Source organism: Pseudopodoces humilis, chromosome 19 (genome assembly GCF_049639895.1).
Source record: "Pseudopodoces humilis isolate 2021_Gansu_Grassland_sample_001 chromosome 19, ASM4963989v1, whole genome shotgun sequence".
NCBI classification, from domain to species: Eukaryota; Metazoa; Chordata; class Aves; order Passeriformes; family Paridae; genus Pseudopodoces; species Pseudopodoces humilis.
In genome coordinates, this window is record NC_142218.1 from 13,976,595 (window position 1) to 14,000,959 (window position 24,365).

At 47.4% G+C, this 24,365-nt stretch overlaps 1 protein-coding gene across 5 annotated transcripts; it reads left to right on the forward strand.

Annotated features, from left to right (window-relative positions):
* Positions 1 to 1,414: 1,414 nt before the first annotated feature.
* Positions 1,415 to 23,429, forward strand: ADNP (activity dependent neuroprotector homeobox). Of its 5 annotated transcripts, none has more exons than XM_014254196.2 (8): positions 1,415 to 1,593; positions 4,681 to 4,803; positions 10,225 to 10,380; positions 11,654 to 11,699; positions 12,793 to 13,099; positions 17,025 to 17,137; positions 18,154 to 18,246; positions 19,277 to 23,429. In XM_014254196.2, the coding sequence occupies exons 4-8, from the start codon at positions 11,661 to 11,663 to the stop codon at positions 22,403 to 22,405; spliced, it is 3,681 nt and encodes a 1,226-aa protein (XP_014109671.2). In that variant the 5' UTR covers positions 1,415 to 1,593; positions 4,681 to 4,803; positions 10,225 to 10,380; positions 11,654 to 11,660; the 3' UTR covers positions 22,406 to 23,429. The 5 variants fall into 5 exon arrangements, with proteins under 5 accessions (XP_014109671.2, XP_087920693.1, XP_087920695.1 ...); XM_088064567.1 differs by having other exon boundaries at positions 10,228 to 10,380; XM_088064569.1 differs by lacking the exon at positions 11,654 to 11,699 and having other exon boundaries at positions 10,228 to 10,380.
* The last annotated feature ends 936 nt before the right edge of the window (positions 23,430 to 24,365 follow it).

Here is a 24,365-nt window from a genome sequence, read left to right on the forward strand (position 1 = left end):
GCTCTTTCTCGGCCGCCATCTTGGCCCGGGCAGGCTCTGGGCAGCGGGACCCGGCTGTATTGTCTGAGGGGCCCGGGCGCTGCCCCCGCCCGCGCCCCCGCCCCGGGCACCCGGCCCAGTCACCGCCGCCCCCGCCCCCGGGGCCGCTCCGCACCGCCCGCCCCGCACACTGCACCCCCCCCGTCATTTCCCCCTTTGTCTCCCCCGCGCCGCCGGCGGGTCCGCTCCGCCCGCCCGCCCCGGGGCCGGGCGGCGCCGGGGAGGGTCCGGCGGCCCCCCCCGCCCCCGCCCCCCCTCGCTGCGAGGAGAGGCCGGGCAGGTAGGGGGGGGCGCGGGGCCGCGGGTGGGCCCGGGCGGGGGCAGCGCCCCACCGCCCCCTGCCTCCCCCGGGCATCCCGCGCCGTGCCCGCCGCCCTCCCCGCCGCACCGGGCGTGCGGAGCTGGCAGCGGCCCCTCCCCGCCCGCACACATGTTGAGGAGCCCCGGCGGCTGCGGGCACCGCGGCGCTGCTCCCTCGCCGCCGCCGGCCCCGGCCGCCTCCCTTCCCCACACGGACGTGTCCCGGCAGCCCGAGGGACCGGGACCGCGAGCCGCCGGCCGTGTCCGGCATCCCGGTGTGCAGCTGCACCGGGCCCCGCCGGCGGAGTTGGTGCTGAAGCGGCGCCAGGGATGCGATGAATGGGAACAACCGAGGGGACCCTGCCCGCGGGAAAAGGCGGGATCCGCCGCTGCCATCCCGAGCCGCGGCTGCGGGGATGGAGCGCCGTTACCTCACCCATCCCTACCCCGGGCTACAGTTACCGGCACCCGTTTCTCAGACAAAGGCGGGGGACGCCAAACCCGGAGCCTGGCAGCCGTACCGGACAGACACCCCCGTGGCACGCACCCCCTTCTCCCGGCGGCCGCAGCCCGGGCGGGGGTTCCAAAACAAGTGGCAGTGCGTGCGCGGAGCCGGGGTGTCCGCGCAGTCCCCGTGCCTCCCGGCAGCGGCCGCGGGCGTGACACCCCGGCCCCCCCGCATCCACCGCAGCCCGGCCGGGGCGCTGCGCGGCGGCAGCCGGCAGGGGGCGCCCTGCGCGGCGGGCACCGCTGCGGCGGGAGGGGGGGCCGGGGCACCGGGCCGGGGCCGGGGCCGGGGCACTGCTCGGCCGCGGATCGCGGGGCCGGGCCCGCTCTGCGCACGCGGCTGCAGCCCCCGCTGCTTCGTCTGGGACCGCGGGGCAGAGCCCCCGTAACAGGGCGCTCGCAGCCGTTGCTGGTCGGTGTTTGTTGGGTGTATTTGAGCCGTTTGGTAGGTGTCAAAGAGGTTTGCGTTCCTTGTAGAGAAATTCCCCTAATTCTTAGGTTGTGGGTTTTTTCCTAGCTACGTTTCTATTTATTTTTGCTGCTATTTTCTATTTCTGTTTGGAGGTGTGAGGTAACGGAGGCAGAGGATTCCCGCCTGTCAGGGTAGCATGGACCGACCTTAGCTGGCTGCTGCGCAGCTCAGCCCTGTGTGCCCCAGCACTGCTCCCTCCTGCAGGGTCTCCTACTCGGGAAAACTTTCGCTTCAGGACTCTGCGAACTCATAATCACGAGTTGTCATCCTTCTAGGTGAGAAAGATGGATCAATCTGCTAATAAACAGAAAAACCTTTTTTTCCCGCTTTTAGTAACAAAGCAAAGCTTGGTTCCTTTGCAGATGTGCAGTTGCAGGTGTTGGGCAGTAATTTGATATCAGTAGATGGATATGTACCATGATATGTGCTGAAATCTTAAGAGACAACAGAAGAGAAACACCCTGTTGTTCAGAGAATTGCACCAGATGCTGATGGGTTGTAACATAATGGTTACCTTTAAGATTATTACAGCAAGTACTTCCATCCAACTTCAGTCTAAATAGAGATGTCCTTTTTGACACACAACAAATAACTTATTCTCCAAAAGTGATACTGAGCTAGATGTTTTTGCACTATTTTTGGTGGTTAGCTGCCCTTTGCTCAACTTAGTATTATTTCTTAGTTAGCATTCAAGAGTGACTTTTTGGTATCCAGTAGACATGAGATGCTCCCAGGGGACATCTGTGAGATCATTGAAAACTGATACCGTTTTGCAGCCCCATTACCAAAAATAATTGTTTTGTTTTGAATTGAAGTGCTGGTCCATCAGACAGGTTTGTAGAAGGCATCTCTTTAGGTTCCCACTGTTTGTGCTTCAGAGTGTATTGTTCTGAAGAGCCTGCAGTTCACTTGTGTTAGGCTGTGGGAGGGGATGTGGATGTGCAGCAGATGGAAGGTGAAAGGAGATTCCTTTGCCTGTAGATGAGACAGACAAGTGTCACAGATGGGAATGAAAAGTCTTTACTGGAGAGGAACTTCCTGAATGTTTTGGAAAGTTCATGCCCTGCAGTGTTAGGCATCAGCAGCACAAACACAGCACCCAGGAAGGTGTGTGTGCTCCTCAGGCTGAGAGGGGGAACTTGATGGGCTTTCTGTGTTTGTAGGGCAGAAGTTGCCAGTGGTCAGAAGTGCTCCCTGTCACTGACACAGAGGTCCCTGCTATTGCCACAGCGTGTGGGTTAAGTGTAAACTCATTTATTGGTGCTGCCCAGAGTCCCTGTGCTGTTCTGAGCTCCCTGTGAGCTCTAGGAAAATTCAGGCCACGTGTTCTGGGGCAGGTGAGTTCTGCTCACACACTGCAGGGTGAATAATGGGTGATTATTCCCAGCTCAGCTTTACCACTATAATAACATAAATACTGAAAGTAAACATTGAAGTTTACAGTAGAATTCCTGGAATACGGAAACAAATCAGAACCTTATCAGTAGTCATAAGTTATACAGTCCAAATGTATATTTTATAGCTTGTTATTAAGATGGAAGCTGATTTGATTGATGCAAAGAAAGAAATTGAAACAAGTGATTTTGTGGAGGCGAAGACGGTGCTCCTGGGTTAATGTGTTTCTTTTGAGGTGGCTGAAAATAAGATTTAGCACCTTAATAGGAAATGTATTGGGGTGGTTTTTGTGGGGTTTTGTTTTCAGAAAGGGAAAGTTACCTTTGCTCCAGTACTTGAGATGTTTAGGGGAGACAAAATTCAGTTGGTAATGAACAAAGCAGTATCAGATATGAGGAGGACCAGTTTAAGACTGTAGGGGAGGTGCCAGGAGAAGCAGGGAACAGCTCTGGGGCTGCAGCTGCTCAGTGTATTCTTTCACAGGTGCCATTGAAGCTGCTCTACCTGCATGGGCAAAATTGAGGAATTTTTAAAAGTCATTAGTTCAACTGAGTTTGTATATTAATAATGCTACATTTAGTGGGATTATTTTCTTTAAGATGCATGCAACATGCTTTTTAAAAAGGCAACAGCTGACCATGCTGGCCTGTATCTAAACAAGCATCACAGGATTTTTTTTGTTATATTGAGTCAAGAGCTGCTCTGTGCCCAGAGTTATAGATATTTATATAGGGTATGGTTCCTATGAATATAACTGTAACAGGATAATTTTTAATGTGGAAGTAGTTCTGCTTATATAAATAAATCTGTTGCTAGAGGTGTTTATTGATAGTGTAAGAGATGGAGATGGCAATGAAAGGTGCTGCTCTGAGTCTCTGCATTAGAAGAAGAAGAAGAACCGTTGTTGCTGTTAATCTAGTTTTATTAAAAATAAATCCTATACCTTCAGTATATGTGGGAGGTTTATTTTGCCTCACACATTTGGGAAGAATGCCTTAGTTTTCCTGGGCAGAATGGCCAAACTGGCCTGTTCCTTTTGAGCTTTCAGGAAGAACTTAAGTATGGTTTAAAAAATCAGATGTGTGTTCCAGATTTGAATAAAGGCTTCTTGGAGAGGGTGTAACTCCTGTTTATCTACCTGAGGGCCATGTGCCTCAAGGCAAGAACTGCATTGTTCAGAGCTTCACTGCAGCTCTGGTGTCAAAAGGTAAACAGGAGCTTGTATTTAGTGTCTCTGATTTCCCTGTAGTGCTCTTGAAAGTGAATGAAGGTTGATGGTTTGGAGTAAGAATGGAGTAAATACCATTTTTTCTGCAGTGAGTCACTTTCAGTTACTGCCATTTATATCCTTACTGGTTTTTTGTTGTTTTTTTTTTTTTTAAGGTGGCATTAAAGATTATTTAGATGAAAACTGACAGTGGCTGTTGAGTCCAAGGCCTGTGTAGTTGGCCCTGTGGACACATCACACCTGCAGATGTATGCAGATCATGTGGCAGAAACCTTTCATTTAATATCTACTCCTCAAGTAGTGTCTAAAACAATTTACAAGAAACAAAAATATAACAACTTTGAGAGCAGCTGTTCCCTGAGGGAGCACTCCAACTCCTCCAGTCCTGCAGATGGAGGAAAGGACCTGTTCTCAAGCCTGCATTCACTGTTGGCTGTTTCTTCCCTGCCCCAGCTCCTCTCCAGGTCTCAGCCAATGCTTTCTTTCGCCCTGTTCTTCCTCTCGTGTGCAGTGATTTCTGATGGGACTCTGGATCTCAGTTTGTGCTCATGCTGCAGCTGGGTCAAGGAAGCTGTTGGTGATGCAGCTTCATAGCAGCAACAGCAAGGGGACAAAATGGCTCTGGAAGTCTAAGTGGGCAAGATAGTGGTCTTAAAATGCTTTTTTTTCACCTAAATAGTCAAACTCAAGTTTGTGATCTTCTTTTTTGTTTTGTTTCCCCATTGCTGCTGCTATGAAGCCCTTTGCCTATGGAAGGTTCCTGAGGCAGATGGAAGACAGCAGTAGCTGAGGTGGACTAACGCTGGAATGTAGGCAGGGATTGGAGCCCTTGGGAGCTATGCTTAGACAGAAAGGGAGAGAGGTAAGAAATGTGCAGTGTGAGACTGATCTGAAGCTCTTGTTTACAGCCTTTTCCCTGTGTTGTAATGGCAGCGTTTGTGCCTCGCGTGTGTGAAGTGTAAGGCAAGGGAAAACAAGCGGCACCAGCCTCCTTCAGTGCCTATTTTTACCCTTGGAAAACTCAGATGCAGCCAGTTGGCAAGATCCCTCCAGTATCTGATGGATCTGCTGTCTGAGACAGCGTGGATTGGTGGGGCTTTGGATGAGCTGGGGAAAGCATTCGTGTGCTCTTTTGTGTGCTGGTTTGTGCTGCCCCTCACACACAGCCGTGCCTGTGGCTGCTGAGGGCACAGCAGGGCTGCCCTGCAGTCTGAGTGTGAATACCTGAGTGTGTCTGTGTTGTGTGAGTGTGTCTGTGTGTGTTTGTCTGCCTGTGTGTGGGAGTGTCTATGTGTATCTGTGTGTGTGTGTGTGTGTATGTGTGTGAGTGTATCTGTATCTATGTGTGTATGTCTGTGTGTGAGTATATCTGTATCTATGTGTGTATGTCTGTGTGTGAGTGTATCTATATCTATGTGTATGTCTGTGTGTGAGTATATCTGTATCTATGTGTGTATGTCTGTGTGTGAGTATATCTGTATCTATGTGTATGTCTGTGTGTGAGTGTATCTGTATCTATGTGTGTATGTCTGTGTGTGAGTATATCTGTATCTATGTGTATGTCTGTGTGTGAGTGTATCTGTATCTATGTGTATGTCTGTGTGTGAGTATATCTGTATCTATGTGTATGTCTGTGTGTGAGTGTATCTGTATCTATGTGTGTATGTCTGTGTGTGAGTATATCTGTATCTATGTGTATGTCTGTGTGTGAGTATATCTGTATCTATGTGTATGTCTGTGTGTGAGTATATCTGTATCTATGTGTATGTCTGTGTGTGAGTGTATCTGTATCTATGTGTGTATGTCTCTGTGTATCTGTATCTGTGTGTGTGTATCTGTGTGTGTGTCTGTCTGTCTGTGTGTGTGTGTGTCTGTCTGTGTATGTATCTGTGTGTGTGTCTGTCTGTCTGTGTGTGTGTATCTGTGTGTGTGTCTGTCTGTCTGTGTGTGTATCTGTATCTGTATCTGTGTGTGTGTCTGTCTGTCTGTGTGTGTGTATCTGTATCTGTGTGTGTGTATCTGTATCTGTGTGTGTGTGTGTAAGAGAGAGAGCTGCCAGGGCAGGGCTGGAGCTGTTTCCTGCTGCCCCAGGCCTTGGCCCTGGCCCAGCACTGCTGTTTGGGTGAGGGCAGGAGCTGCTCTGCCCCCAGCCACTCCTCTGGCTGCATCAGGGCTCTGCTCTGGCTGTTGACACGGTGCTGATGTCAGGAAACATGACACAGAGGGCAGGGGACCGTTTTCACTTGCAGTCTAATCTGGCTGCAGTTCCCCAGTCAGTGTAATCCAATCATAAATTACGTGTATATTGATTATTTGCTTTGTTCTTGCACATTTTACAGCGACTACTGTGCTGCTTTGTTTAATTACACAAATGTTTTTGTGAGCTTTGGATTGAAAATTCTAAGATGATTCTTGATTTAATTTAAATGGTAACTGCTCATTCATTAATTGTGCTTCTATTTCCAAAATTATTTTTATTCTGGGGTTGTTCGTGCTTAGCTACAATCTAGATGAGGATTATTTTGGAATTGTAGAGCATATTCATGCAGCTTTTTTTCCTGATCACTGAAGTGTGGATATCATGGTGTAAGCAAATAATATCCTTTGTGCTTCAATGATCTCCAGTCTCAATTTCAAATTTCTGCAAGATGTGCAGGCTTTATTGCATTTCACACCAAAATCTTTTAGAAATAGCCCTGAACAAGCCTGGCTCTCACACTGAGGATGTGTATTGAATATTGATTTAGCTACCCATGTTGTGTGCATATAAACATTTATCTGTGGAGGTCTTGAACAGTCATAAAAGATATTCTCTAAGATGACAGGAGGTCTGCAGGCCAAATTCTGGAGCTCTAAGTGCCTCTAATTCAGGATTTCCTATGCCCTAGAGAATGGACACAATTTCAAAGTGCTTTTCAGAATGCAATAGAGGTTGCCAGAGTTGATGTGGCCTTTCTCATGTGTGTTGAAAGGATCCCTCAGAAAACATTCAACTGCAGCTACCAGCATTCTTTAACATACCTCAGCCTACATCAGCAAAATCAGAGAACCCACCAGGAGTTCCCAGCAGAGCCCAGGGAAGTGATTTTTCATTGGAACAGAAATAAGGAGTTGTGGTTCCCAGAGCAAGCAAAATGTGACCATTTTGTATTTCACATTGAGGCATAGAAATGCCACAGGACTCCTCCTGCTGAACAAAGTTGATGAGGAAACAGTTAATTCCCGCTCAGTTTTGCAGTGAGTGTCCACACCCACCAGATGGAGCTTCGGGCTCCAGTGGAAAATTCCAGAAATTGAGCAAGAATGAGAAGTGTGTAAATGACTTAGGAGGTCCCTGTCTGCTGGGCTGCAGAAGGTGTTTTTTTAGCCTTTAAATAAAGAAAGAATAGAGACTGAGGCATATCAGCCTTACTGATTCCTTTCACTACAACTGCCTTCCATAGTTCTTCCTCGGATGGGAAGTTGGGTGTTCTTAGTGCAAGAGTCCAGCTGAGGCTAGGCAGCAAGCCCAAACAGAAGAATATAAACCAGAGTTTACTAAACCTTTGCTGGAAATGGCCTGTAACCACAGAAACAGGATGATAAAAGTTTTTAGTCTAAGAATTTCCTCCCAAGGATAGGGTGGGTTTTTGTTAATACCACGTTTTAGATGGACTTCTCTCCTGAGGCCATGTTTGTGTAGGATGCCCTGAGCAGTGGTGTGAAATGGTCCTTTTGTTTTGACACATAACTTGAAACTGGTTTTGGAAGTTGCTGATCTAATCTCTGAAGTGGTTTTTAATATTTTTAAATCCTTGGCTTTTTGACAAAGGGGCTGTTAAGAAATTGCCTGTTTGCCTGTGAGGGAGAGCTGGAATGTATCCTGTACACAGCATGCTCAGGTCTGACAGTGCTTTGTCCAGGTAGATCTCCATCAGTTTGATAATCTTAGTTTTAAAGGTGAGGTTTTCAGAGGGTGTAGTGTGGGGTTTGTGTTGGTTCCTCTTTCATGTGCCCAGTCCTGTTTCTCCAAGCAGGAGGGCAGGTGCTGGCTCTGCAGCCCAGATCCCTGCTGGAGCTGAGCACTGAGCAGCTGAAGGACCACCCTGGGCAGTTCCTCCCTGCTGCAGGTGCCTCAGGGGCCAGGCTGAGGAGATGCTCTCCGCTGGAAATGTCGCTGTTACAAAACCAGCTCCCTCCAGGATTACAGCAGATTGCAAAAGGAGCCCTCACTTGTCTGGCATTTCAAATGTGCTGCTGAACTGCAAATCTCATTACGTTCACAGGAGTGTGGGTGCACAGCCCTCGCAAAACTAGGCCAGAAATGCTTAAATAAGGAGGAAAGGGAAGAGTCCAAGGGAAGAAAGTGAGAATGCTCCATGTCAGCCAGTGAGGTGTGTTGGAATAGGCTCTTTAATCACTCGGTACAGGGAGGAGAGAGAGTTAATTGCAACTCTTACTTTCAAGGAAGCTCTCAGTAGTTTCTGTTCTCCCAAATTCTCTCTTCTCTCTGATGCTTCTACTCCTCTTTTGTCTCACTTGCTCACTTTTCCCTGAGATAACCCTTATGCTTCCTGGCTATCGCTGTTCCTTGCTCAGCTGTCCTGGAATTGCCAGGTCCCAGAGTCACAGCACTGTCCTCATGTGAAATATAGAATACTCTACACCATCACACCACAGAGCATCATTTCGCCTGCTTAGACAGAGAGGCAGCTTTCCTGATGCTGTGGGCACTGCAGGTTCCTTTTCTTGCTTATTTCCCCTGTATTTTAAGAGATTTCAATCTGTGTTGCACTATAAGCTTTCTCTGCAAATTGTTTTGTGGCTGGTTTCCTAGAGCGTGCTATGAAAGGCAGTTTGCTGTGGAAGTTGTTAAAAGTTACCTTGTTTCAAAAGCAGTTGGAGTGGGGATATAAAAAGTATCAAGAAACCAAGTCTTGTTTCAGCTCGCCCAGGAACACAGAGCTGCTGCCAGCTGTGATGTACGATTCTGTGTTGGGCAGTTAGGTATAAACCAGTAACTTCTTCAGCTTGAAATATTGGCAAAATACTGGCTAAAATCAAAGGAATTTGGATGACATTAAATAAGAAGCATGCCAGGTACTTGGGGATCCTTGTCAGCAGCACAGCACAGGGAAATGATCCTCAGTGTTTGGGAGACCCAGCATGGGATGAAGTACTTCCCTGAGCTCAGTATCATCAGCCTGATGCAGTAATTGCCACTGATCTGCTCTCGAGGCTGATGGCTCCTCACCCAGAAGTGTGTGTGCTGCAGGGAGGACACCATGGGAGAGAGTTCATTTGGACTTGCTAGACACACAGGGACACAGTCTGCCTTCTAGTCAGAAAATGATCCAGTGTGAAACAAAATGACCCATCATCCATCCATCCATGGCTGAAGGTATGGGTGATGCTCTTGTTAAAGCACATGCAATATTCCAATATTCAGTTTTACTGACATGTGAAGTATTTTAAGAATGTTGTCTTTTTTAATTTCTTAAAATGTTGTAGTGTCTTGTGATGAAAGTGTACTTGCCAAAGAAAAGCACTCTGTATTTCAGGCTGTGGATGTTCTTCTGAATAACCAAGAGATTAAAATCTCACCATTTATATTGCCCTGTTCCCTGGCAGAGTAATTATTAATGACTCGACAAGTTTTGTTTTTTATAAACTTTAGGTTTGCTGTTTTCAGATGTCATGGTTCTGATGTTACATGTTGTATTTCCAGTCTGTGCAAGACTGACTTTGTATCCGTGGGTGATGTCAGTTGAAGAGGGCTCAGTCTTCCAACAAAGCGTGATCGTTTACATGCCATTCCCCCAAACTTCCCATCCTCTGCCAGTTGTAATCTGAGTGCTTCCCAGGGAAAAGTGTGTCCCCAGGGCTGTGGCTGAAGGCCACTGATGTCCCATGTCGTGTAAGGTGGGACCTGTTGGTGTGGGAACCTCCAAGGAAGTGTCCAGGGATGGTACCGGTGTCCCTGAGACGCCAGGTGCAGCTGTGCTGTGCTGCTGAAAGCTCAGGTGAGGTGCACGTGGGGCTGAGCCCTGGCACTGCAGAGGGTGGATGGAGCGTGAGGAGGAGCATTCCCAGCCTCTGCACTGCTGGCTTTCTGAGCTGGGTACCTGAGCTGAAATCTGAGCGCTGCAGCGTCCCTTGTTGGAGCACAAACCTGCTCAGACTTGCTGCAGCACAGCTGCCCTGCAGCCCCGACAGAGGCACGGGGCTGGGCTTGGTACCGATCACTGCCAGACTGCCCTTATCTCATCTCTTATCTCTTATCTCTTGTCTCTGTTTTGTCCAGCAGGATATGAGCCTTCCTCTGTGGCCGGGCTTTGGGCTCCCCCAGGGGCTGTAACAGCCCTGAGGGGGCTGTTCTGCAAGGAGAATTGTCTTTGGAGGCTTGTGCTTGAAACTTGTCCAATGAGTCTGAGACGCCCAAGCACCATTCATTTTGGAGGTAAATGCCTCATCAGAAGTACTGCAGAGATGGGGAGGAGTAAAGATTTTCATTTGGCAAAATATGGGCAAAAAGTCGTTGAGAGAATAGTTCTGACTGTTCATTTCTGAGGTTTGGACATTTTGAACTTAAAGGAACACCAGCTTGGAATCTTGAAAAATTGAGAGGTTGGGGGCCTTTGGATTCAATCACTGGCAGCTTCACTGCAGATTAATTGGTTTCCTGGTTTAAATTTTTCACTCTTCTGGCAGTTTAAAACCATCAGAGGTGAAAGTGAAAGCTGGTTTAGACTGCAGAAGAGATTACTCTGGAATGCTAAACAAACAGGGGAAACCCTCTGACTTGGGACAGGGAAGTTCAGAGATCTGCAATTTAAGTTGGATGTCCCTTTAAGTTATTCTTTAGAATTTTACATTACTTATTTTAATCTCAAGTGAAATGTTTAATTTTGGAAATTCAGCTGAAATGTTCTTTATTAAGGTATTTTCTATCATTTGTCTATGAACTGATCAGTCAGAGTGGGCTGTATAAAGGGAGGGAAAAATCCTGTGAAAAGATAAAACCAAAGGGAGAAAAACCCCCAAGAGCATACCAAACAAAAACAAATAAAAGAAAATATAACAATGACAGATTGAAATGCTGGTACTTGCCTTTTGTGGGGGAGGGAGAATCATTTGCATGATGTGTTTCACTTGCAATTTGCTCCATGTTATTGTTATTGAAATTGAACCAGGTTACTGATAAAATTGTAATGATAATGTACATTTACAAAGTTAATGAGTTAAGTTTGCTCTAGTAAACAGCAGTAATGTCCTGGCACCCAGCCCACAGAAAACTGAAACTATGGTACAGATTTGCAGTGTCTGGGTTGCACTGAGGATGCTGATCCTGGGTTCCTGTTGCTTTTTGATTTTAATGCCAACTGTTACTGAGAAATATTTAATACCCAAACCCAGGCTGGCTGGTAGAGAGCTACCCTTTTAATGAAGTAATTTTTAGCATAATCTGAATCTTATGTACTAATGTGTTACCACACTGCATGAATTTTTTTGATTATGGTGTTTGACTCTGCTGCAGCCCTTCCCTTTTAGCATTATTATGGATATTAAGAAATTTGGGGTTGAATTATTGGAATGAAAACCATGGGATCATGATACAGACCTAACAAAGGCAATGGACCAGAGTAGAGGGTTTAAGTGTGTGGGATCGGGTGTATTGTAGGGGAGAGGAACAGCTTTTAGAATAAGGGTTTGAAACATTGCTTTTTCTGTAGGAAAAAGATGGAGTATTGCATGCTGGGAACAAGTGCTTTCCATAAGGTAGCTAAATTTTAAAAGTACATTTGTTTCATTTTGTTTTAGGCTTTGCTTAAGTATTGTAATCTAGTAATTTTGTCCTTTCTGCAGTTTTCATTTTGATTAGACTTCTGCAAATCTTTCTTCAAAACTTAACAAAAACCCAACCAAAAACTCAAACCTGGCCTACACCTGCAGTTTGCCATTTCTGAAACATTGCTCAGTGTGTACAGAAAATTATTTGAAGATTATCAATAATTGTATAAATTCTTCCATGATTTCAAAATTGCAGGTACTAACACTGTTACATTTGAAAATGTGAATGTGTTGGGTGACTACAGAGAAATTACCAAAAGTAAAAACAATTTGTTAAATGTAGTCTCCATTTAGAACCAAAAAGCCTCAAGCCTCAAAACACCATCCCCAAGAAGCCCCACCCCTCAGGAATGCTGTCAGCAGAAATTCCAAGTAAATAGTCTCCTTTTTTTCCCTTTGTTCCTGTGAATAGCAAGACATAACACACTGGAGGAAGTCTGGGTAGATGAGTCAGGACTTATTTCATTAACTGCAGTTAAATGTTTTGGCCAGGTTTCCCAAGGAAACAAAGCTTACACAATTTTTCAGATTGTGGCTTTGTCTCCTGAGCCCCCCCTCCCTCCTCCCAGCCAAGAGAGCCATTTTCACCCAAATTGGGTGGAGATGGAGGTCTGGAAAGAAAAATGAGCACCTTTAAGTTGGATTAAGTATCTCTCCAGGAAGAGAGGAGGCAGGTTTGAAGGTCCCCAAGTTCCCTTCACACCTCTGTCCACACACAGCCTGCTCCTCAGCGGGAGCAGCAGTGCCGAGGGGCTGCCAAGGCTCTGGGGGAGGAGGAGCTGCAGGGAGGGGACAGAAATGCCACTGCTCAGCCGGGGCCACTGCCCCACTCCAGGCCCCTGGAGCTGGCCCGGCCTGGCCTGATCCAGCTCGGAGCCAGCCCAGGCTCAGCAGGGAGGAGGAGGAGGAGCAGGGCATTGCCTTGACTGAGTGTGTGAAGTGTGCAGCTCCAAATGAGGTGTTGTGCCTGACTGAGTGCTTGCATAGAGTGCATTATTCCATGGATACGATATTATTGCAGGTACAGCAGCAGCTCATGATGCCCCGTAAAGCTTTTCTTTCCCAGAAAGAAAAGCAGGCTCGTGCCAGGGAAAGGGATATGTTAAAAAAGAGGAGGAGGCGACAAGACTATCTCAAAAGAAGCGTGGAGCCGCAGAAAAATACAGAAACAATAAAATGGCACAGGGATGATGAGAAGAGGAGAGAAAATGAGCAAGTTAAGGACAAAGATATCAAGAAGCGGTGGAGACAGGATGAGAGAGAACGACGAAAGAATGTGGACGCTATGAATTGGCACAGGGAAGAGGAGAAGAGGGAAAATGAGCGAGGTAAGGACCAAGAAGACCAAGAACCAACAAAGAAAGGAGGAGAGGGGGAAAGAGCACAGAAAGGATGGACCTTGTGGAGCAGTAGAGGATGACAAGGGGGAGAGGGGAAAACAGAGGAGTAGTTGTTTTTTATAAGCATGCACAGAAGTAACAGCAAATAGTATCTTCTAGTTTAAAATTGATTAAAATTTTGCTTTAATGAACTAGGGTTCTTACACTGCTGATTATTTTATTAAGGTAAGATTGACCCAAGGATGTCTGAACTCAGTCACGATGGGACAGAACAGGTTGGGTTTGCACTTTGCTCATACAAATGTCTGTTTTGCACACTTGCTCACACCTAATGCTTTGTTCAACACTGCAGTTGGTAATTCCAGTTGTCAGATCACCAAAAAGCTCAGGTTTTCTCAGTATTCATAATAGGAATAAATGAGAACATCAGGAAGGGAAGGGTCAACCTCATGTGCTCCTAAGAAAAAACTGATGCTTTATTTAATTCTTTTTAATAATGTTCCTAGGAGGGTTGTAATCGCATCCACAGTTTTATTCTGAGGTCAGTTACTTAGCAAAAGTTGGATGGAATTGTAGATTTCATGGAGTGCTTTTAAGAAACATTCAGCTCAAGGGATAAAAAGAAGAAATGAGAAGACTTTGAGAAGAGATTCTTCCCTATGAGGTCCTGACAGAGGTATCCCAGAGAAGCTGTGGCTGCCCCTGGATCCCTGGCAGGGTCCAAGGCTGGGTTGGATAGGGCTTGGAGCACCCTGGGATAGTGGAAGGTGTCCCTGCCATGGCAGGGGTGGAACTGGATGAGCTTTAGAGTCCCTTCCCACCCGGGCTATTCCATGATGATCCTATGAAGGATTTACCTCAGTGCAGGAGGGGTAGCTGGAGTGGCCTCTGTGAAGCTGTCCCCTGGCCAGCTCATACAGGTCTGGGATGCCTGAACGAGATAAAAGGCACTGGGCACTACAGGGTTTGTTTACAGCTCTTGGGGATTCTATAATTGTTTTTTTTACTTGCCATTTCCCAGTGATGCCGTCCCCAGACCCTGCTGAGTGCAGGCTCCTGCTCAGTGCAGTGCTCAGGGTCCTCCACCTTCTGTGCCTGCTGCTCATGGGAGGCTTCCCTGTCAGTGGCAGGACATGGTGGCATTTCCAGTTAAGCATAAAGAGAAGAAAACCTGGGTAGGTTTGCTAGAAAACTAGAGTGATGCTGTCATGGTTCCTTTACACAGCAGCATCTTCCAGCAGATGATTTCTTTAGGACTTCATTGCTGGTTGAAAGCCGCAGTTTTACTCTGCAGCCTGTGACAGTAGAAATCCATTGTGCTTGGTTGTTCTGTACCATAGCTGAGACACCAGCCAAGGACAGGGAGCACCCTGAATAATGTCCAGGCATGAAAGTAACACAGCAGGGCACACCTGGAATATTGGCTGAAGATTCCAGTGGAGGGAAGAAGGCCGTGTTGGTGTGAACCTGCACGTGGGAAGATCCCCCATTTCCTGGGTCAGAGCAGGAACTGCCCAACACCTCTTACCTGGACATCAAAGGGGGGTCCTGACCAGGACCAAAGTCCAAGAGACCCACTGGAGAATTAAGACTTCAGTTGTACTAAAATAGAAACAGCTTGTGCAGTATAGAGAGAGGTGCAGGCTTTCTGTCCTTTATCCCCTCTGTTGATATGACTGCCGTGGGGGTTTGGTGTTTCTCCCTCTCTCTCCAAGGGCACACCTCTGGGGTCAGAGTGCAGTGCAGGGTTCCAGATACAGCTCACACTGTGCTTCCTTTGCCATTCCTCTGTGAGTGGTGCAGTCAGACAGTTTGTGTACACACACTCTGGACATGAGGGAGAGCTTTGGGATCTGCCTTCTGAGGCACCTGAAGATGCTGCCTGGATGTTTCTAGTCAGGGCGTTGTTGGGGTTGGTTTTAAGCAGTCACTTATTCATTCCACCCAGCACTTCATGTGGGTTGATGTGGTCAAAAATGCTTCAGGTGTCTTCCATTAAACATCAGCTTTTGGTCAGATAAAGGATGCCTCATTTCCAGAGCAGCATTAATGCCTAGATGATTATTTGAGAGGCTTCTTAATCCCAACTACTTTTATGTCCCCATCCAAGGACATCAAGGAGGTGCCAGCAGAGTGATGTTTATATTGCAATTGGAGTTACTTGTTGTAAATAGAAATGAATGGAGATGCTAAAAGCTTTTGTTGTAGTCACAGTCTGTAGTAATATCAGACTGTATCTGGCTCTCCATTCACTACTCACTGATGAAATAGTCAGACATTACCTAAATAAAATGGACTGAATTTGCCTAACAATGAGGGGTTTTGTTATAATTGGGTGAGTTGGATTCAGCTGTCCAGCAGAACTTGCAAAGTAAGGTTGACATTAAAAGCTGACATCTAAAAGTTCAGGTTTCAGGTGTGAAGATCTGGTTCTGTCCTCTGTTAGGATGGGTGGTGATAGGAAGATACAGGGATTTTCACGTCTTTAAAATTTGACTGAGGCAGGCAAAGGGCAGGGGCAAGAAGATGCTGCAGATAGACCAGAGATGTTATTTTCAGGCAGTTGTAAATAATTGGCTTTCTTTGACTTTCTGTCTGTCATGGTACCTGTGGCTCTATTAGACACCAGAACTAAGAGAAAGCATTTGATTCCTTTGGTGAAGAAGTTCAGTGGCATTTTGGAATCGGCTGTTTCATATCAAGCAATATTTTGAGACTTATGGCTGACTCAGTTGTACAAGTGATCAGTGCCTAAAGACAAGCTCTGCACTGACTCTGGCTGTGTCATGAGACCAAAAATGCTTTTCTTTGCAAGCACAGGGGTTCATTCTTCAAGTGGGGACTTGGGTTTCGAGGAAAGCAGCCCGGCTTGCCAGGAGCTTTAATATGCACTGTGTTCATGCACTGCTCTTTCTGCAGTTCATATTAATCACCAGGAATAACATTTCTGATGATCTCCTTGGATTTGAAATTCACTAGAAAATATTAAGTCAAATCCTGACCATACTTGATTGAGCTGTTTCACTGAATTTTTTTCTGAAAAATGGGATCATGCAGCGACTGGAGGTGATTCTGAAGCACTGAAATCACTCTTCATGTCTTTAAAAGGCACCTGGCTTGCTCTAGGTTGTATTGGACATCATTTTAACAGTACAGATGAGGATGGATAGAGCATAGGAAAAGAGCAGTTCATGAGTTGGATTCCTTTCAGTTGGGCAGCCCCAGCCAAGCCCAGTGGAACTGTGAGCATTGATGGGAGGGAGCCTGACAATTCCCAGGGACACAGAGAGGTTTAAGCCATCCCTTGTACTTTTCCCAGTGGTTTCTCTGTCTCTGGAGATCTCTCTGAAGGGATCTGACCAAGCTTTCAGATCCCCTCTTCCTAGGAGAATGTTTGCTAAACAGCTTCAGCCAGCTATAGCTGTGAGTACAGTAGAGGGAGGAAACAGCATTCATTTCTTACTTACAGCAGGATATGAGAAGCATCTTTTAGCACTGAAGAGACACTGAAATGTCTTGCAAGACTGACACAAACCTTGAAGCTCAACTTGCCAGTTTTCAGATCAGTTAGGAGACATTGCACAGGAGAGAACTGAGTTCTGAAGTACTTCAGTGTCGAGGTTGGTAAAGGCAGACACTAAAGAAATGAAAGTTATTTCCAGAGGCAGCCCATTGCTCCTGCAATAGCCGTTCCATTTGTTTGTTGCCTTTTTAGAAGTGCCCTGTGCGGCCCCATGAGCAGCCTCAGCAGGGAGCAAGCCAGAGAATGTAACAGTGTGTTAGGGAGTGGTACAGCTCTGGTACCAGTTCTGTGGGGGAATGAGGGAGACAATTACTGATAATTAAAAGTGCAGCACTATCAGACAAACCACATTTGACTTAAACCTTTTCTCTTACTTTTCTTTTCCAATAGAAACTATGTTCCAACTTCCTGTCAACAACCTTGGCAGTTTAAGAAAGGCCCGGAAAACTGTGAAAAAAATACTTAGTGACATTGGTTTGGAATACTGTAAAGAACATATAGAAGTAAGTATGGAACCTCCAAGGGTTAGAGCTAAAATGCTGCAGAGTTAGGGGGACAGGGAGGTGTTTGTGTATGCCATGATTTATTTGTAGACCTGTTTGCGTTCCACACAAAGTAGGAATTTAATTTAGAAACTTGAAATATAATGTACCTGTAAACACTTCTAGAAACATTAGTGGCTACTGAAATCCAGAAATGCTGGAAGAAGCAGGAATGATGTGGGATGTTGGGGCAGGCATGGGGCTGAGGTTTTCAGGAAGTGTTTTTGGTGCAGCAGGTCCTGAGGTTATAGAATCACCTCTGTGCCTGGGTCAGTTCCTGCAAGGGAAGGGTGTTCGTGCTGCTCTTCTGGACAAACTCTATCACTGTGGCTTTGCCTGTTCCTTCAGTGTCTCATTAAAGAGCATTTAAGTGAGATATGTTCAAGAGAAATGCCAGTCCTTCCTGCTTGCAGAATTTGTGGAGCAAGTCTCATGTTTAAGGGGAGAATTCTGACCTGGGACAATGTTACTTGCAGTATTCATTTCAGTGGAAGTGTTACTTTTGAGTCCTTATGTGCTGCTGACTTCATGCCAAAGAAATGCTTCACAAGATAATCTTTTTAATAAAAATTGGGTGTCTTGGGCATCACACATATCCAACTTTAAAAGCTTCCTATGTGAAATGAATTAAAAGCCAAACAAAACTAATCAAACAAAATAAATACCACACCACCACCCCCAGAAAAAGCAGCCAAAAACCCCAAACCCACACACCAGTTTGGGAACACTTTTCTCCAGGACTGCTTTTAGAATGAGTTTGTAACCACAGTTGTTGGCTTGGTCAGGAGGATGAGTGGTGAAGATGTTCTGCAGGAGAATATTCAGAGCTCCCCCAGACTGCCCCACTGCCCTGAGTGATGGGCTCTGCCTTGGCCAGCAGCACCTGGGAGGGAGAAGGGGGCGCTCAGGGATTGCTTAAGGAAGCCCATGGGCCTTGGTTCTGACTCTGTCCTCTCTTCCCATCTTCCCTTCTCCAGGATTTTAAGCAGTTTGAACCTAATGACTTTTATTTGAAAAACACTACATGGGAGGATGTGGGACTGTGGGACCCATCGCTTACAAAAAACCAGGTTGGTAAGAGTTTCAGTTGATGCTGAGGCTGGAGATGGGTCGTGCTGAAGGGCATTTCCCAGACATGCCAAGAGCTTTTCCTGCAGTTTTCCTCACAGGTTTTCAGGTGTTGGCAGCTCAAGGGACAGCAGAAAGCTACGTGATTTTTTCTTAGTTTTGTGAAGTAGTTCCTGGTGTGTATCTCAGGAGCTGGGTGGCAGAGCTGATGGTCCTTGCTCAAGTCAAGCAGATGCACATTAGGAGCCCATTCCTATCTGCTCCCAAGCCTAGCACAATTTCATCAGCCCTCTGGCCAAAGGATCAACATCTTTATACAATTGGCAGTGAGTCTTTCACCTTTCCTTAAATGTTTTATTCCTGGTTTCCATCCCTTCCAAAGCTGTTTCACTGGACACTCTCTGCTGCTGGGTGCAGGGTCACTGTCAGTGCAGCCCTGGGTCCCACAGGTTGTGTCCCACATCTGCTTTGGGCATTTCTGGTTCTGCTCAGCAGCTCAGTGACACTGGAAGTCCTGCTGTTGTGGTGTTTCTGAGCTAGTGATAAAGGAATTTTGAGTTGAGCTAGCAGTGGAGGGAGGAAATGATGCTGTTGGTTCAAGCAAGCGTTGTGGGCTGCAGCAGCCTCTGCTGGGGCTGCAGGACAGAGTCACCCCAGCAGTGACAGGTCAGAAACCTCTCAACAAAGGAGTCCCTGTGTGAGCACCTCAGAGCTCAGGTACTGCTCTCAGGACCTAGGGACCTTTTCTAGGAGCTCAGCTGCAGGGAGGAGACTTTTTGTGACTGACTCAGCCTCACCTGCCAAGTCACGGTCAAACCCTTGAGGGACCCCTTGGCACTCCCCACATTGTGTGTTTATTCATGTGGTCAGCTTTTTAGGCCAGAAATGGGAGAGAAGTGAATTGAAGGTTTGAGACAGTTGCAGGGGGGCTCATGAGTATTGTTTAGAAAGGTTGTGTAGAGAATATCACGGGTGTTATTTCACTGAGAAGTGCTGTTGAATATTTAGTCTGTGCTCTGTTCTCTGTTCAAGGACTATCGGACAAAGCCCTTTTGCTGCAGTGCATGTCCCTTCTCCTCGAAGTTCTTTTCAGCCTACAAAAGCCACTTCCGGAATGTTCACAGCGAAGACTTTGAGAACAGGATCCTGCTCAACTGCCCCTACTGTACCTTCAACGCGGACAAAAAGACTTTGGAAACGCACATTAAAATATTCCACGCTCCCAATGCCAATACACCAAGTGGAGGCATCAGCACTTTCAAAGATAAAAACAAACACGAGAGCCTTAAACCCAAGCAGGCTGACAGTGTGGAACAAGCTGTTTATTACTGTAAGAAGTGCACTTACCGTGACCCGCTCTACGAAATCGTTCGAAAGCACATTTACAGGGAACATTTTCAGCACGTTGCTGCTCCTTACATAGCCAAGGGAGGTGAAAAGTCCCTCAATGGTGCAGTTCCATTGAGCTCCAGTGCCCGAGAGGAGGGGGGTATCCACTGCAAACGATGCCTTTTCATGCCGAAATCCTACGAAGCTTTAGTCCAGCACGTGATCGAAGACCACGAACGGATCGGATACCAGGTCACGGCAATGATAGGTCACACCAACGTAGTGGTTCCGAGATCGAAACCTTTGATGCTCATAGCTCCCAAACCCCAGGATAAAAAGCCTATGGGACTCCCTCAGAGGATGGGTGCCCTCTCCGCCGGCAGTGTCCGCTCGCTCTCGTCACAGCAGATGATGAACAGACTCACCATACCAAAGCCCACGTTAAATTCTGCAGGAGTCAATATGATGTCAAATGTTCACCTACAGCAGAACAATTACGGGGTTAAATCGGTACCCCCCAGTTACGTGGGTCAGCCAGGGGGGAGGCTCAGCCTCAGTGGCAATTCACCTGTTTCTCTTTCCCAACAATCACAAAGCATGAAACAGTTTTCAGCGAGTGGCAATGGAAGGTCTTACACTCTGGGAGGTGAGCAGAGGTCCCAGGCCTCAGCCAGGTACTCGCTGCAGTCTGCCAACTCCTCCTCGCTGTCGTCAGCGCAGCTCAAACAGACCTCGCTGTCACAGTCCCAGGCAGCGTCCAGAGCTCTGGGCCAGTCTGGCTCCAAATCCCCCGTGGCTGCTACGGGTCCATCCGCTGTCAACACCTCGTCCACGCAGAAGTGGAAAATCTGTACAATCTGCAACGAGCTGTTCCCCGAAAACGTGTACAGCGTCCACTTTGAGAAGGAGCACAAGGCCGAGAAGGTGCCTGCGGTGGCCAACTACATCATGAAAATCCACAACTTCACGAGCAAATGTCTCTACTGTAACCGCTACCTGCCCACGGACACGCTGCTCAATCACATGCTGATCCACGGGCTGTCCTGCCCCTACTGCCGCTCCACCTTCAACGACGTGGAGAAGATGGCTGCCCACATGCGCATGGTGCACGTGGACGAGGAGATGGGGCCTAAAACTGACTCCACGCTGACCTTTGATTTGACATTGCAGCAGGGCAGCCACACCAACATACACCTCCTTGTCACCACCTACAACCTGCGGGATGCTCCTGCCGAATCCGTAGCTTACCACGCTCAGAACACGCCCCCGGTCCCGCCAAAGCCGCAGCCCAAAATCCAGGAGAAATCTGACGTACCGGTCAAAAGTTCTCCACAAGCAGCGGTGCCCTACAAAAAAGATGTGGGGAAAACTCTGTGTCCTCTGTGCTTTTCAATCCTAAAAGGCCCCATCTCTGACGCGCTGGCACATCACCTGCGGGAGAGGCACCAGGTGATTCAGACGGTTCACCCCGTGGAGAAGAAGCTGACCTACAAGTGCATCCACTGCCTGGGCGTGTACACGAGCAACATGACGGCCTCCACCATCACGCTGCACCTGGTGCACTGCAGGGGCGTGGGCAAGACCCAGAACGGGCAGGACAAAGGGACGTCGTCCCGGCTGGGCCAGTCGCCGGCGGCCGCGCCAGTCAAACGCGCCTACGAGCACATGGAGTTCCCCCTGATGAAGAAGAGGAAGATGGACGACGATGACTCCCCCTCTGCCTTTGAGGAGAAGCCTGAAGAACCTGTAGTTCTAGCACTGGACCCCAAGGGTCACGAAGATGATTCGTACGAAGCCAGGAAAACATTTCTTACAAAATATTTCAATAAGCAGCCCTACCCCACTCGGAGAGAGATCGAAAAGCTGGCGGCCAGTTTGTGGCTCTGGAAATCTGATATCGCATCTCACTTCAGCAACAAAAGGAAGAAATGTGTTAGGGATTGTGAAAAATACAAACCTGGGGTGCTGCTGGGCTTCAACATGAAAGAGCTGAACAAAGTCAAACACGAGATGGATTTTGATGCTGAATGGCTGTTTGAAAACCACGACGAGAAGAATTCCAGAGTCAATGTCAGTAAGACTGTTGATAAAAAAATCAACTTAGAAAAAGACAATGACAGTTCCTCAGACAGCTATGAAAACCTAGAGGAGGAATACAACGAGAGCCACAGTCCCTTTGGCCAGCATGTGTCCGACCTCAGTGGGAAAGCCTCGTCCGACAGCACAGTGCAGAACCCCCAGGACAGCATAGCCAAGGAAATCACGGAGGAAAACACCTTACGGTCTCCAGAGAAGGCTGAGCAAAAACAAGAGGAAAGCTCCAAGTACGAAGAGATGATTGCTGTCGAGGAGCCAACAAAACTGGTAGGTGAGGTTTCAGATAGTGAAGGTGATCAGGATGACCAGGATGATGCAGTGGAATGGAAAGATGGAGCTTCCCAGTCTGAAAGCGGGCCCGGTTCCCAGCAGGTTTCGGATTTTGAAGACAACGCCTTGGAGGTAAAACCAGAAGTGTGGACAGATGAATCTTCCCAAAGCGAAGATGCCGGGAGCAGTAAACCCACCGTGGAGGCCAAGGGGGGTGGATCTGAAAGTGATGAAGAGCAGTCAAAGTGGAAGAATCGTTCCTATGGAAAAGTAGAAGGGTTTTGGTCCAAGGACCAGTCGCAATGGAAAAACACCTCCGAGCTGGAGGAGAGCCTGGCCAGCGAGCAGATGGAGTGGCAGAGCAGCACAATGGACAGCGAGGACGGCGAGGGCTTCGGGGCTGTGGGGGCCGAGCCCATGCACGGCAGCCTGCCCGGGGTGGAGCTCAGCAGCCAGCAGGCGTGAGCGGCTCTGCCGGGGCGGCACCGCCGGCCGCTGCTCCCCTGCCTGCTGCTCCCCTGCCTGCTGCTCCCCTGCCTGCTGCTGCTCCCCTGCCTGCTGCTCCTGCCCCGGGCCGGGCCTGGGGGCCGCCGCTGCCCGGGGCTGGCCGCAGCCGCTGGCCCGGGGGCCGGCGCTTCCTGCTGGGATGAGCACGGTAACTTAATGTGAAAATGGATACGCTGCTGGCTCCAGAGTGCACACGGAGAAAAGCAGAGGATTATTTCATCTGCATTTTCAACCCTCCTTTCACCTCGTCCATGTTGAGTTGTGTCTTTCCGAGAGGCCCCTCTCCGGCAGCGCCGTGCCAGTGACCCGGTGCCCTGTATAGCAGACTCTGGGGAAATGGAGTTTTCATGTATCATTCTGAATAGTTGAAATGTATATTTGTACAGTCTTTTAGACCTATTCAAGTGAAGCTTATGGAACTGTTCTTGTGTACCCATCATAGATCTGTTTCTCTTTTTTTAGTGTTGCCCTGCTGTGTAATAAATGCTGTATCTAGTTTCCCTAGCAAAGCTTGAGACTGCTCTAGTAAGAATTTTGACAGACTTAGTTTTTGCACATAACCTTGTACAATCTCCAACCAGAGGCCAGCAACATAAAAATATATCTGGGCTCTGTTGTATTATAGAATTTTCTTGTTCTGAATATCCTTGACATGACAACTGATGACAAACATATTTCAGAGCCATTTTCTGAAATCTTTTAAGCTAAAAAAGAAAAATCACATGCAAGAAACAAGTTTGCAGCTACTAATTTTGACACCTTTTAGATCTGTATAAAAGTGTATTGTGTTGAAGCAGCACACTGAGACAAAGTGCTGGGTTTGGATATTTAGTTTTATCTTTAGTTAACACCAACAAGGTGTTGTATTCATTTATACCATCTAATATATGACACACTGTTGTAGTATGTATAATTTTGTGATCTTTATTTCCCTTTGTATTCTTCATTTAAGCATCTAAATAAATTGCTGTATTGTGCTTAATGTAAATATTTGCTTTTATTACATGCAAGTGCTCCATTCCTGGCTGGTAAATCCCACCTCACTTCATTCTTTCTTTTTGAAAGAATTCATTCTTTCTTTTTTGCGTCTGTTTTTCCAAGTGCTCCCCAGCCCTGCTGGAGCCTCTCTGTTCAGTACTTGCTGAATACTTCTCTCCTTCCAGGTTACTGAGAATCTACAGAGTGACTTGGGCTGAATGTGTTGTTCCTGTTCAGTGCTGTAGAACACAGTTATAAATAGCCTTGTACTGGTGTGTTTGTTCTGCATCCTGGGGAAGGGAGGTCTGAATTCCTCGATGAACGGAGATTTGCTCTCGGCAAATCCTTCCCTGCGTGCACAGAGAGCTGGGCCTGAGGGCCGGGAGGGCTTTGGGACTCTGCCCCTTCCCCAGTGAGGAGCACAGGCCTGGGCCAGCCTGGAAGGTAAAGAAAAGTGAACACCTGAAAAACTGAAACTGAGTTTGTTCAACGCTGTGCTTGGTTTGGCCAGGCCAGGCCTGCAGCGTGGCCCCTGTGCAGGGACCTGAGGAGGGGATTGACTCTGCTGTGATGAGATATAAACTGTTCCTCGGTGCAGTGGGGAAGTGCAGCAGCCTTTATCTGTTTAGCAAAGGCATGAACTATTTGGTATCCTTCTATCAATGTGCCACGTTTGTCTCGGTACCTGACAAGGCAATATTAGCAAACTCGAGTTAAAAATCAGATTTCAGTGTTCTGAACTCCTGCTGTAGTCAGTGAAGAGTAAGACTGAAATAAGTAAGACTCTTTCGGAGTTTCCAGGAAATACCATTTTATACAATGATTAAATGAAAGGTCTTGCCCACAGCCATTCTCTTACCAGGATACCAGGGTTGGAGGTGGTTATTTTAAGTTCTGGCTTATATTTTCTAATACTTCAAACCAGTTACCCTTCAAATCT

Coding starts and splice junctions, on each gene's coding strand:
- ADNP (XM_014254196.2), top strand. CDS start 11,661: ATGGAGTATTGCATGCTGGGAACAAGTGCTTTCCATAAG. Junction 13,100..17,024: donor GAAGAGGGAAAATGAGCGAG/GTAAGGACCAAG, acceptor CTTTTCCAATAG/AAACTATGTTCCAACTTCCT. Junction 17,138..18,153: donor ACTGTAAAGAACATATAGAA/GTAAGTATGGAA, acceptor TCCCTTCTCCAG/GATTTTAAGCAGTTTGAACC.